The sequence below is a fragment of the Scyliorhinus torazame genome, chromosome 10 (assembly GCF_047496885.1).
Source record: "Scyliorhinus torazame isolate Kashiwa2021f chromosome 10, sScyTor2.1, whole genome shotgun sequence".
NCBI classification, from domain to species: Eukaryota; Metazoa; Chordata; class Chondrichthyes; order Carcharhiniformes; family Scyliorhinidae; genus Scyliorhinus; species Scyliorhinus torazame.
The window spans coordinates 28,804,739-28,817,201 of NC_092716.1; the positions used below are offsets into that span (position 1 = coordinate 28,804,739).

The window sequence follows — 12,463 nt, forward strand, 5'->3', positions numbered from 1 at the left end:
GAATGTTTCGCATGCTGTATTGATATTTGAGATTGAAAATACGAGCAAATTTTTGATTAACATTCCTTTTTTCCTACTTCCACATAATAATAATTTTATTTGTGTCACAAGTAGGCTTACATTAACACTGCAATGAAGTTACTGTGAAAAGCCCCTGTTCGGGTACACAGAGGGATAATTCAGAATGTCCAAATCACCTAACAAGCATGTCTTTTGGGACTTGTTGGAGGAACCTGGAGCACCCGGAGGAAACCCACGAAGACACGGGGAGAACGTGCAGACTCCGCACAGACAGTGACCCAAGCCGGGAATCGAACAGGGGCCCCTGGCACTGTGTGGCAACAGTGCTAACCACTGTGCTACTGTGCCGCCCACATGGCAAGTACCAAATCTTGTGTGAGCATGGGGGAGAAGGAGACAAGAAAAGGTGGCCCTCAACTGAAGGAAAATTGAGCAAGCAAATCAAGCTTACACAATGTGGACAGGCCTATTGACAAATTGCCAAGCAGTGGGAGAGGCAGAGAGTTGGGAGTACATTCCTTACCCAGCCAATGTGGGAAAAGGAAAAATGTGTTATGGCTCGGAACAATTAGTAAGTGGGATTAAGAGGCTTTGAAGTCAATTGTGCTTTATTTATGATTAAATACCATGCTCCATTAACAATGCAGCGAAGAAGAGTCACAGAATCTTGCAAAGATCAAGTGTACCTGGTGGTGGCTTTACAGATTCCAAACAAGCATAAATACACCCGTTGTAACAGCAGCGTTTGTGCCTTTCACATTCAGAGTCCGACCTGCAGCTGGGAACCTCACAGGCTCTGTCTGGCAAAGCTTGTGGAGGAGGAGGACAGCGATCATTCTTCTGGTATTGTGATGAATATGAAACCAGCTGATACTCATAGTCCTGTGTAAAAGATTTTAAAAACATCTATTAACCAGCTCAAAAGTATTTTGTTGCCGACATTATTGCACTAGTTTGCCATGTTGCTGCTATTTTGTTTGCAGCCAGAAATATATATCTTACAAAGTTGCCTCTTTTTGCAATTCCAGTGGTATTTGCAACGAACATTTCTTCTTTGTAAGTGTGGTGGGCTATATTAGGGGTATCGCGGTACCTAGGTGTGCTCCCCATACAGCAGCCATTTCACCAGCTGCTGTAGGAGGTCACACATCTTAGTGTAATAAAGCCTCGATTACATTCTACTCTCGTCTTTGTGTAATTGATTGTGCATCAAAGGGAACTTTAGGCTTCAGAGTGGAAATAGATAATGGGCCTAATATCTGTTTCAGGAGGGCACCTTAACCAATGTAGCATTTGTGTGCCACACTGGAACTTCAGCCCCATCTGTGCCTACTAAAATGGTTATCATAATTCTGAGCCACTTTTTCATTTTTTGGCCCTTGTGCATATACACACACACTAAATTAATTCATATATCATTCCTATCCTTTTACTTTGGCATGACAGGAGTAACTGCAGCCCACCTTCCTGTCAAGAAGAGAGGGTTTTGAAACAGGTCGACTTGCATGTTGGATCATGGAATGTAGATGGGCAATAGGAGTCTCACCACTACAACATACTGTCATGTCAAAGTGCTGTACATTGCAAACAAGGCGTAAAAGAGCTAGAAATTGCTTTATGCTGGTTTGGGAGCACGTGGATCATGATTTACAAGCTGCCCACCCCCATGGCTGTGGAGGTAGGCAGTATGAACATTTACCTGACCCGATTGTAGCTTTAGTTGGACTATCACGCCCAGGCAGAGGGGAGGAGGACGAAAGGTGATAGTGCAAGAACAAGCACACAACAGCAGAGCACAAAGAGAACCCATCACTTTACCTGACGCTGTCACCAGCTCAGATCCCGGCACGCTGCGTACCTTGGAAGCTGGTGTGGAAGTAGCAACTGCATTCAGTGAATCACCAGGGACAAGGAAGGCTGCAGCCACTGGAGGGATCAAGGATAGTTCACCCATCGGTGGGGTGACATACTGTTGTTGGGGCTGCACCACAGCATGCTGGGTAAGCACGATCATTACCGAGACTAGCTTTATATTCCAGATTCAAATTCCACCAGTTGAAATGGTGGGATTTGAACTCATGTGGCCCTGAACTTCAGACTGGGTCTCTGGATTATTAGTTCAGTGACACCACCATTACGCCGCCATCTCTCCGTATCGCTCACCCCCAGGTACCACATGCACTTTGTCAGAAGCAGCTGGATATACTGTGTGGTCCACTTGGAGGGACTTCATGGCACCAACACATTTAGATACAAAATAAATTAACTACGAGCATAAAGAAAGGATAAAAACAAATTGTTTGAGGTTACAATAATACCTTTATTGTGATGGTCTCTTTATTATGACTATTACGGTACTTATCTGCCATCGGTGCTCAAAATTGGATCTATGTGGTTTGTCCAAGTTTGGTTATTGTCGTGCCATTCCCGAAGAAAAATGTCAAAATTGAGGATGAGCCCAAATCTGAACGTTTTATTCACCTCCTTCTGCCTGCACCATCTTTCTCTTTGTAATTTAGTCGCTTCTGCCCCCCCACCCTCTTGCAGAACTGTCTTCTCTGGTTCAATACTTGCTTAAAAGCTGTTCAACTTGCACATTTTCCAGTTCAGTCAATGACCAGAGTCGTTGGGCTGGATTTTCCCACTGTCTTTGGGAGCCTCATGCCAGAGCCAATTGGGGATTTGAGTCCACATTTGCCGTGAGACCAGTGGACGGATGCTCCCTAAGCGGCCTCCTAATTTGCCACCTCTGTGCTTGGTGTCCTATTCAGGATGGTGGGTGGGTTCCCAATGTTGCCAGCAGTAATCAGAGGGCTGGCAGTTCCAAAGCCTTGACAGCCCCACAAGGAGAGCTGTGGCCTCGGAGGCAGGGAGGGGATTGCGAGGGCAACTCCCCATGGAGACATCCTCAGGAATGCAAATAGAAATGAAGAATTCAGAGGAGTCAATCTTGTCGGTACCTCCTCTAGTAGAAGTGTTTGACCAGGGTCCAAACCTTACCATTGCCTCAGGTTTCGAACTGTGATTATGGGCCTGACCTAACTGAATTGCAACAGAGTCTTGTGTCGAGCGCGTTTAGCCAGGTATTTCCTGGCGCTCGCAGTGCCGAGAAACACCATGCTATCTAACAGGACTTTGTGCAATCTGGGGCCCCGTCGAGGTCGCAATAGTCCCGTTTCCTGCACTGAGGAGCTCCGCTCGCCAGACGGGGAGATCAGGATGGCATTTAAAAACGGTGTCCCGATTTCTCGACCCCCCCCCCCCACCCCAACAAAGCCCCAACTCACCTATAAGGGGGTGCTCAGACCCCCTGCACCTCACAAGGGCAGGACACCACCAGGCCCAATCCTTGGCACGGGAGAAATGCCAGGCTGGCAATGCCCCTGCCAGGATGCCACGAGTGTCAGGATGCTGCCCTGCCCAGAGGGCAACCTCCTGAGGGCCTCAGGTCCTCTGGGAAGACCACACCCCCAAGCACCATAAATGGGTACCGTACTGATTAGCGCTCACCTGAGGTTTGCAAGGGGTTCGATCCCAAGAGTTCAGAAAAAATTAAGAAGGGATTTCCTTTGTAATGTCCTTATGATTTTTTTTCCCCCAGCTGTTTCCTGGAGATTAATCGTCAATTCCTGGAGATTCCAGATGAAACTTGGAGAGTTGGCAAACTGACCAATCCTTCCTCTCTGCAGCAGGAAACCTCGAGCTCCAATCGCCCCCCAGCCTGCACATGTACGCCTCCTCCATGGAGCGAGTGGTCTGCACAATTGGCAGGCCGCAAAATGCCAGCAGGACCTCCAAAAGTATGTAAATTGGCAGCGCTCAGCACAGAACGATTTCCCAAAGCGGCCAGGAAAAGTTCAGTCCGTTAATTCTGTTGATCCCTCCACAGATGTTGCACAATTGGCTGTGTTTTCCAGCAGATTTCAGATTCAGAACATCCATAGCGTTTTACTTTATGAAATTTAAAATTATGATCCAATTAACTTGCACATTTCCTGTAAATCTTGATGGGCAGATTTAGGATTTCGCAACCAGGGGAGCAGCAGCTTTTCAATAGATTTTTCTTTTCAGAAAAATGACCCTCCAGGCTCTCAAAACCCAAAGTGGGATAAGGCAACAAGTTAAGAAACATCAAGTTGCTGAATGCAACTTGTTGGAAATAATAAATGAGAGATTTGGGAATGCTTAATGCTCCCACCAAGTGGGGAAAAATAGAGAAGCATCTAGTTGACTTGAATTGTTGTCTTTTTTTGTATTATTATTATTATTGCTATTCTTTGGGCTAGAAATTGTTATCTGATCAGTTCCGCTTTCTATGCAATGTTCAGCACTTTAAACTGGAGTTCATTAATAGAGCAAAATGGCAGTGACTTTCCCGTTCCTGCAGGTGGCCCCATTTAACAAGTTACGGCTCCCACTCTAACACTGCCACAACCCCAGCGATTCCTGCTGTTATACAGATGACATCTCAGACTTGGGCAGGAGAAAACATTGCAATAGTGAGTTTTGGACTCACACATCGAGTTGTGCATCAGAGGCAGAGCGGGAGGAGGTGGGTAGGTGATTTACCACAGGCTTATTCCAATTACAACTCCGGCGATAGAACCGCAGACAGCTTGAGAAAATAAGTTTTGAAAAAAGAATGCTTGTTGCTTGTCCGGACGTTTTCACTGCTCTCCCACTTAAGTTCCAGGAAACAAGTAGATATAAACTCGATTGAATTCCATTCCCAAGGGGAGCTCTTTTGGTGTTGCATTTGTGTTTTTGAAAGCTGTTTATGCCTCACCCTGCCATCATATTTGCACATTTGTGGAATCGCAGGAAAATAATCAACATTAAGCTGCAATCCGAGAGTACCACACTGTTAACAGTGGGAGAAAAAGAGGCAAAAAATGCACAAATGCAAGGTTTCTGCTATAACAGTTGGTAGGAACATAAGAATTAGTAGGCACAAAAAAAAGAACAAAGTCCAGCTAGTTTGCCGTTTATCCTTTTGGTAATTGCCTGATTTGATGATAATGGGCTTGTTAACTCACCCTGGCAATCAATTCATGCCAAATAGTCTTACAAGGAATCCGAAAAGGACTCAGTGGTGGAAGGTTTTGGGAAACCTAGATCAAAAGTCATCAATTTTCTCCCAAACATGCTACAAGGTAATCAGAAACTAAGTTATAACTAAAATAAGCTGTGTGGCCAATTAGGCCCAAAAGTCCTGAGTCCGAGTGACCGTTGAAAACTCATTGAAGTTTCGTGTTCTGCTGGAGTTGACTTATCTCAGCCCAGATTGAATTAGGGGCACGACACAACAGACTGCACTGTTGAGGCATCAGCGAACATTCCTACTCATGAATGCTATCCAGGTAGCAGTGGTTGACGATGTGAATCTGGGTGCCAGGCAAGCAAATGGGAGGTTTGTCTCACACAATCAAAAAGCCCACCAATTCTCATTGAATAGATGTAACAGATAGTCACTTAAATAAGGGACTGAAAGACCAGTGGTATCTGCAAAGGTCACTTCACTAAACATTCACCCATCTCAAAATTGGGAATTCTGAGAATTTTCTCACAGCCCATGTTAGGAGGCGGGGGTGGGTAGGAGGCAGGGAAACGGGCTGTTCTCTGCACTGACATGGTATAAACCACTGCACAAATTTGTTGAGAGATCAATGGTATGTACCGCGTACGTGCATGATCTTACCAACATCTTGATACACCAAAAAGATGCCCGGTTCCGCATAAGGAATTAAAATTTCATATAAACCACATGCAACGGGTACAAAACAACTTTACTGGACGGCTGAACTTGTCAAAGCACAAGACTTTGGTCAACTTTAAAACCACAATGTTCAGACAGAGGTATCAGTTGGGCAACAGCACATTTTCTGACGGTCAATCTTTCAAATGCAGATTTCCTGCAAGGAGCCTGCTGATACATTTATCTTTAATCACTGTTCCATGAAATGAATGAGCTCAGTTTGAAAACTCTAATTTTAATTGCCTCCTATTATCGGTCTTAATAGATACACGGTTAATTATAATCTTTTGCCTAATTGAATTTGGATTGAGAATATTATAAAGAATATTTCATGACTGGGAAAATAATGTTTAAAAAATGTAATTTTAAAACTATGCCCCCTAGTCTGTACTCACTCATGAGAGGAAGCATATTTTGCTGGAGGAAAGCTATGAAAAACTGTCTTGGGGTGAAGAGGAGTTAGTCCCCCAAAGAAACGAAGCACAACGTGGTTGTCCTTCTCACAATCGTGTTGCTTGTGAGATTGTGGACCGTTTATTCCAAGCATGCAAACAAGCTACACCACATTCACATGACCTGCATACAGAAACTACATGATCGAATGGCAAGGCAAGGAGCCTGGTACTGAGATTTTCTCCTGACAGGCATAGCATCCACACATTGCTGAGGAAAGCTTCGATAAGATGGGCAATGGCTACAATGTCGAAATAAGCACTTGCTAAAATAAATCTCTTCCACTGTGGAGTTAATTGAAGGGAAATGTTCACAAAGAAGATTGGGGGAAAAAACACTTCACAGAGACAGTGAAGGTCTCACTAAGAATTTCAACATTGCCTTGCGATATGGGGGAATTTCACACAGGTCCGCGACCTATGGCGCAGCCTCATCAGTAAAGGAGCCGCCTCTTATGGACAAGTCATACTGGCCAACAGGAAATGGGAACTTTATATGTTCAGCACCACATCGAAAGGCAACTGATCTATTTCTGCTCAAACTAGGATGATTAGTCACCATTATATGGCTCAGTGGCATAGGTCACTGAATTGGTAAACCTGAGAGCAATGTTCTGGGGTTCTCAAATCCCATCACGGTAGATAAACAAAAACATCCAGTGGGAGGCATGGGTAAAGGAGCAGGTTGAAAGTTTGTTTGAGGTGCATAGCATGCAATGTGTATCTCAATAAATAAAAGTTTAGGGCGGCACGGTGGCACAGTGGTTAGCACTGCTGCCTCACAGCTCCAGGGACTCGGGTTCAATTCCGGCCTCAGGTATCTGTCTGTGTGGAGTTTGCACGTTCTCCCCGTGTATGCGTGGGTTTTCTCTAGGTGAATCGGTTTCCTACCACAGTCCAAAGATGTGCAGGTTAGGTGGATTGGCCATGTTAAATTGCCCCTTGGTGTCCAAAAAGTTAGGTGGGGTTAGTGGGTTACAGGGATAGGGTAGAGGGGTACAGGGATAGGGTGCTCTGTCCAAGCACTGGTGCCGACACGATGGGCTGAATGGCCTCCTTCTGCAATTTAAATTCTATGGTTCTATGATAATACATCACATCTGAAAGTTAAATGAGGTCTAGGTGACGTCAAAGTCACCTATGGCAAACATTCTACCACTCGCGCACACCTGATCATCGCCCAATCTGTGGCAGCACCATCACAGACATTTTCACAAGGGGATTGAAACTTACAAATCGATGTTGCTATTGGGATCCTTGCCCCATTGGCAGGGAAACCACCAAATCTGCCCATCATTTTGCAAAATGCCTTTTAATCATTGGAGAATGGCGTGACTGTGCATGGGAAAATTGCTAATGGGTGTCGGAGAATCTTCTCACTGGCACAGGGACTTAAAATCACCACTATCGGGTTAAATTTCAGTTGATACATAGTGTGATCCAAGGAAGCAAACTGTAGCAGTATGTGTGAGCAAAGCATATTGTGAAGTAGCCCTAACTGTAGCAGAAACCTCTCAAAGGACTTCACAAGATGAGTTATTCTTAGACTACAGTGACTGCTGTTATTCAGGCAAGTATGCGACTGAACAATTAGAATTCAAAAGAGCTCTGTAATTCTTAATTACCCAGGGAGAATACAAAGTTTTTGGTTGTTGTGAAGTGGTGACTCCCCCGGCTCTGAACTACGGACTTTGTGGTTCAACCCTGCACCCTTTCAAAACTTTCGAATTGAAAAGTTGCATTTCAGGAGCCAAGTGAGGAGCCGCAGGAAGGAATGGAGGAAACTGAATGCTTGAGTGGCAATGATTAGCGGCATTTCCTTTGGAGAAAGGATGAATGAGGCCAGCATGCTGCAGCATTTCAAGATTTCCTAAACAGAAACCCAGCATTTCAGCGCAACACTGCAATCATCAAAGATAAGTTATTTTCAGGAATAAAAGTTAGTGTCTGGCATGATCTACGATACACATTATCAAAGGACTCCTATTATTATACAAGGCATTCAATTTGCTGTGGGTTATTTGGATGTTACTTTAAATTCAGTGGCTGTTGCAAGAACTTTAATTTAACACGTTTTCAAAGGCAGAGACGAAAATGGATTTGCTTCTATTCATCCACTGATAATTAACAATTCATATAATTAGAACAAAAAGTATCAGTGCGATTTCCCAACCCCCCTCCCCCTCATCCCTCTGCCCCTGGGCAGAATTTTCAGGGTGCACCAAAGTCAATGGGGATTTAAATGGATCGCCGCACCCTCCATGGGAAAACCGGCTATGGCAGGGCAGGAACGCCCTGGCCTATGTTGAACATGGCCATCACATCTTACTGACACACCTGAAAGAATTACAATGTAAATTCTCTGTCTTACTAGTTGTACAATTGCACATTTGATTCACAAAAACAGCAATTATCACTGATTTGTACTAAATGCCATGACGTTGCTCTATGTTTTGGTAGAATCGAACTAAATTTACCAAAGAAAGTTAAATCTTGGCATTCCAAGCACAAGTATTCTTTAAACGTTATGACTGTTGTCAATTACTGCCAATCAACTTATCTGGCTCTGAGAATTGACTTTTTTCAGTGTGGAGTCTCATTCCTTCAGGTATACGTTTCTCTGAAACTTGTTAAGATATTAATTTTAGAATTTTCACTTTCCTTTTCTGTAATCCAAAGTCTTTCTCTGCACAGATGCACGGTGGCACAGTGGTTATCACTGCTGCCTCACAGCCTCAGGGACCCGTGTTCAATTCCGGCCTCAGATGACTGTCTGGAGTTTGTACGTTCTCCCTGTGTCTGCATGGGTTTCCTCCAGATGCTCCGGCTTCCTCCCACAGTCCAAAGATGTGCAGGTTAGGTGGATTGGACATGATACATTGCCTGTAGTGGCCAAAGGTTAGTTGGTGTTATGGGTTACAGGGATAGGATGGGGGAGTGGGCGTAGTTAAGGTGCTCTTTCAGAGGGTCAGTATAGACTCGATGGGCCAAATGGCCTCCTTCTACACTGTAGGTTTTCTAAGATTCTATGCAGCTTGGTGTGCGGAGTATTTCCAGCATCTACATACAAACATACCATTTAGAAAGAGGAGTATATTCGGCCCCTTCAGCCTGCTTTTCCGTTTGATAGGATTGTGGGTGATCTGATTGTGGCCTCAATTCCATTGATCTCAATGGCACTAATTTACACACCCTTCTGCAGTTTTTTTTTCAGTCCTTCAATCTGATTGTGAAGGAGCTACCCTGTCCATTCAGAAAGCAGATACAGCGCTTCCCTCACTGTGCTGTTATCAGAAGTGCCACAACAAAATATTAGTCAATATTATTCAATATTAAGATAAACCCAGCACTTTAAACTTCGACACGGCTGTAAAAAAGATGACATCAATGGAAAGGGAAACCGGGTAGGGAATATAATGGGCAGCCATTCAGATATCCTCCATTTTAACCCCCACTGGAGTTGAAAAGTCCAGCCAATGAAATATGTATTCAGGGCGCAAGTCAGCGTCCATGTTGTGCCCGGCGCGGATTGCGCCACGCCGGGCAAAAAGCGGAAGAGGCCATTACTGTCGTCCATTGAGGTGTGTGTCTCTGCATTGGTGGAAGGTGCGGGTGACAACTTTGACCCCTCGCCTGTAGTCTCCTCGGAGCTGTCCTCCGAGGTGTTCTTTTGGGTGGCGGGGGGTGGGGTGGGGGGGGGGGGGGGGGGGTTGTCTCCAGATGGCCCGGCCTTATCAGATGGTGATCCTGCGAGACAACTGACATGTGGTCAGTGAGACGGCCGAATCATTTTGTCTGACATGAACAATTCACTTGAAACAGGCCATCTGGGTGAAGAGGCAGCAGATCTTACCTCCCTGGCGAAGGCCGACCTCACTGTCGGTGACTGCTCTCTCATCATAGAATTTACAGTGCAGAAGGAGGCCATTCGGCCCATCAAGTCTGCACCAGCCCTTGGAAAGGGCACCCTACCCAAGCCCACAACTCCACCCACCCCACAACCCCACCCAACATTTTGGACACTGAGGGCAATTTTATCATGGCCAATCCACATAACCTGCACATCTTTGGACTGTGGGAGGAAAGCGGAGCACCCGGCGGAAACCAACGCAGACACGGGGAGAATGTGCAGACTCCACACAGACAGTGACCCAAGCCGGGAATCAAACGTGGGATCCTGCAGCTGTGAAGCAAAAGTGCTAACCACTGTGCTACCATGCTGCCCTTGGGTATTGAAACTCTTTGGGTAATCCTGCGATTTCCAGAGTCTGTGCGTAATAGGGGGTATGGACTAGAATCTCTGGGATTCCTCCCACCGCCTTGGCCCTTTCCCATTTATTATGGACTATCTTCTTTTGCGGGGCAAAGAGGCATTGTGAGTTGCATGCTTGATGGGTTGGAGGGTCTATAGTAGGTGGCATGTGTGGGCACTGTACCTGGACAGGAAGAGGTTGAGCTGGTGGATGCCAGGGGCTCTGAGGAACAAGCACCAAGATTGGATGTGGGGAATGTGCGAGGTGTCAGCCAGTCGATTGGGGGAGGGGGGTGTAGGGAGGGGAGGGGGGTGTTGGAGGATGGGGTGGTAGGAACTTGAGGGGCAGTAGGCGTAACTGATGCAAGGAGAGTGGTAGTAACTTACCCTTACAGCTCAGTGGAGGTCGTTGGTCTTCCAACATTCGATGGTGGTCCTCCTGGTCATGTTGCCCAAACTGACAGCCATTGCCCCCCAGGCCGCATTGCTGACCCTGCTGCTTGTCTACCGACCCCCTCAGGGGAACAAGGTGCCCCGCCTCCCATCCACAGCATTGAGAAGCCTTGTGAGGCCAGCATCCCTAAACAAAGAACAGGCCTTCACGCTGGCATGCTTGTATGTTGACTGGTAGTGAGTGCTGAGGGAGCATTTAAAAACAGCCCTCCCTTGTTCGCGGCAAGCTGCTGAGGAATGAGTCAGGCGAATCAGATCGCGGTGGGGCCAGTACTCACAAGAATCTGTTTGGGCAGCATGGTGGCGCAGTGGGTTAGCCCTGCTGCCTCACGGCGCTGAGGTCCCAGGTTCGATCCCGGCTCTAAAGTCTCCACACTGTCTGTGTGGAGTTTGCACATTCTCCCCGTGTTTGCGTGGGTTTCGCCCCCACAACCCAAAGATGTGCAGGGTAGGTGGATTGGACACGCTAAATTGCCCTTTAATTGGAAAAAATGAATTGGGTACTCTAAATTTTTTTAAAAAGAATCTCGTGGGGGCTCATTTTCATTGAATATGTGCCGCAATCTCGCCAACGTAACCATCGCAAAACCCCCTGCCAAAAGCACCCAAAACTGGACTTTAACTTGAGTCCGCTGAATCGCGCGATTAACCTCAGTTTAAACAAGAAAAGATGTAACATCATGTAGTGGATCGTGAATATGTGGAATAGTCTATCCAGGGAGGAAGTCCAGGATTTTATAAATTGTAAGGGGGTGACAGATACATTTTTGACAAACAGGTCTGTTGAATGATCCAAAAGACAAAAAGTGAGAGAATTTGATGATTATTTGAATAGAAACAATGTGCAGGGGTTTGGGGAAAAAGCAGGGGAATGGCACTAGATCATGATACTTATTTGAAAAGCACGTGCAGAAACGATGGGCCAAATGGCCTCTTCTGCGCCATAACAAGTCTGTGACGTGTGAAGTATGTGACTGGCCCAAGGGATACGAAGTGTTGATCGGGTCTACGTTCTTATGTTTCTAAGGGCATTGAGACATGTTGGTTTGGGGGTTAATTTAATGTATCTGCTATCTTTGGGAGACCATTGTGATTGAAGTTTGTCTAACCACCAGCAACACCTCTAAAGTCTAATTTTTGGTCTATAATAGGCATAAAACTGCTCAATAAATTATTCTACACTTAAAAGATCTTAAAATTGACATCTGTTGTTTTACAGTCATTAGCAGCCAAGTACAATTAGCGTGGAAGTAAGAGGGACTAACCGAGATATTTTCAAAATTCTTTTGAGAGAATATATGTCACAGGACTGCAGGCAAATTGTTACACTTCTGTTCATAAAGGAGGAAATCCACATAATTAGCAACTATTTAGTTTAGCTTAAACATTTTTGACAATTATCGGAATATTATCAAAGGAAATAATTAGAGCTCAAATAAATACTTAGAAAGCCAGACAGATCAGAGGTCAACACAAACTGGATAAAGGCATGTTTGGTTTACCTGGAAGATGTATTGTAGAGAATAATGG

The 12,463-nt window shown here is 45.4% G+C and overlaps 1 protein-coding gene across 1 annotated transcript in view; it reads right to left on the minus strand.

Moving 5' to 3' along the window:
• Positions 1–12,463, minus strand: part of wfdc1 (WAP four-disulfide core domain 1) — a 51,510-nt gene that overhangs the window by 26,636 nt on the left and 12,411 nt on the right. The window contains exon 2 of the mRNA XM_072517908.1: positions 708–903. Within this exon, the coding sequence (XP_072374009.1) occupies positions 708–903 (196 nt within the window). The remainder of the gene's footprint in view (positions 1–707; positions 904–12,463) is intronic.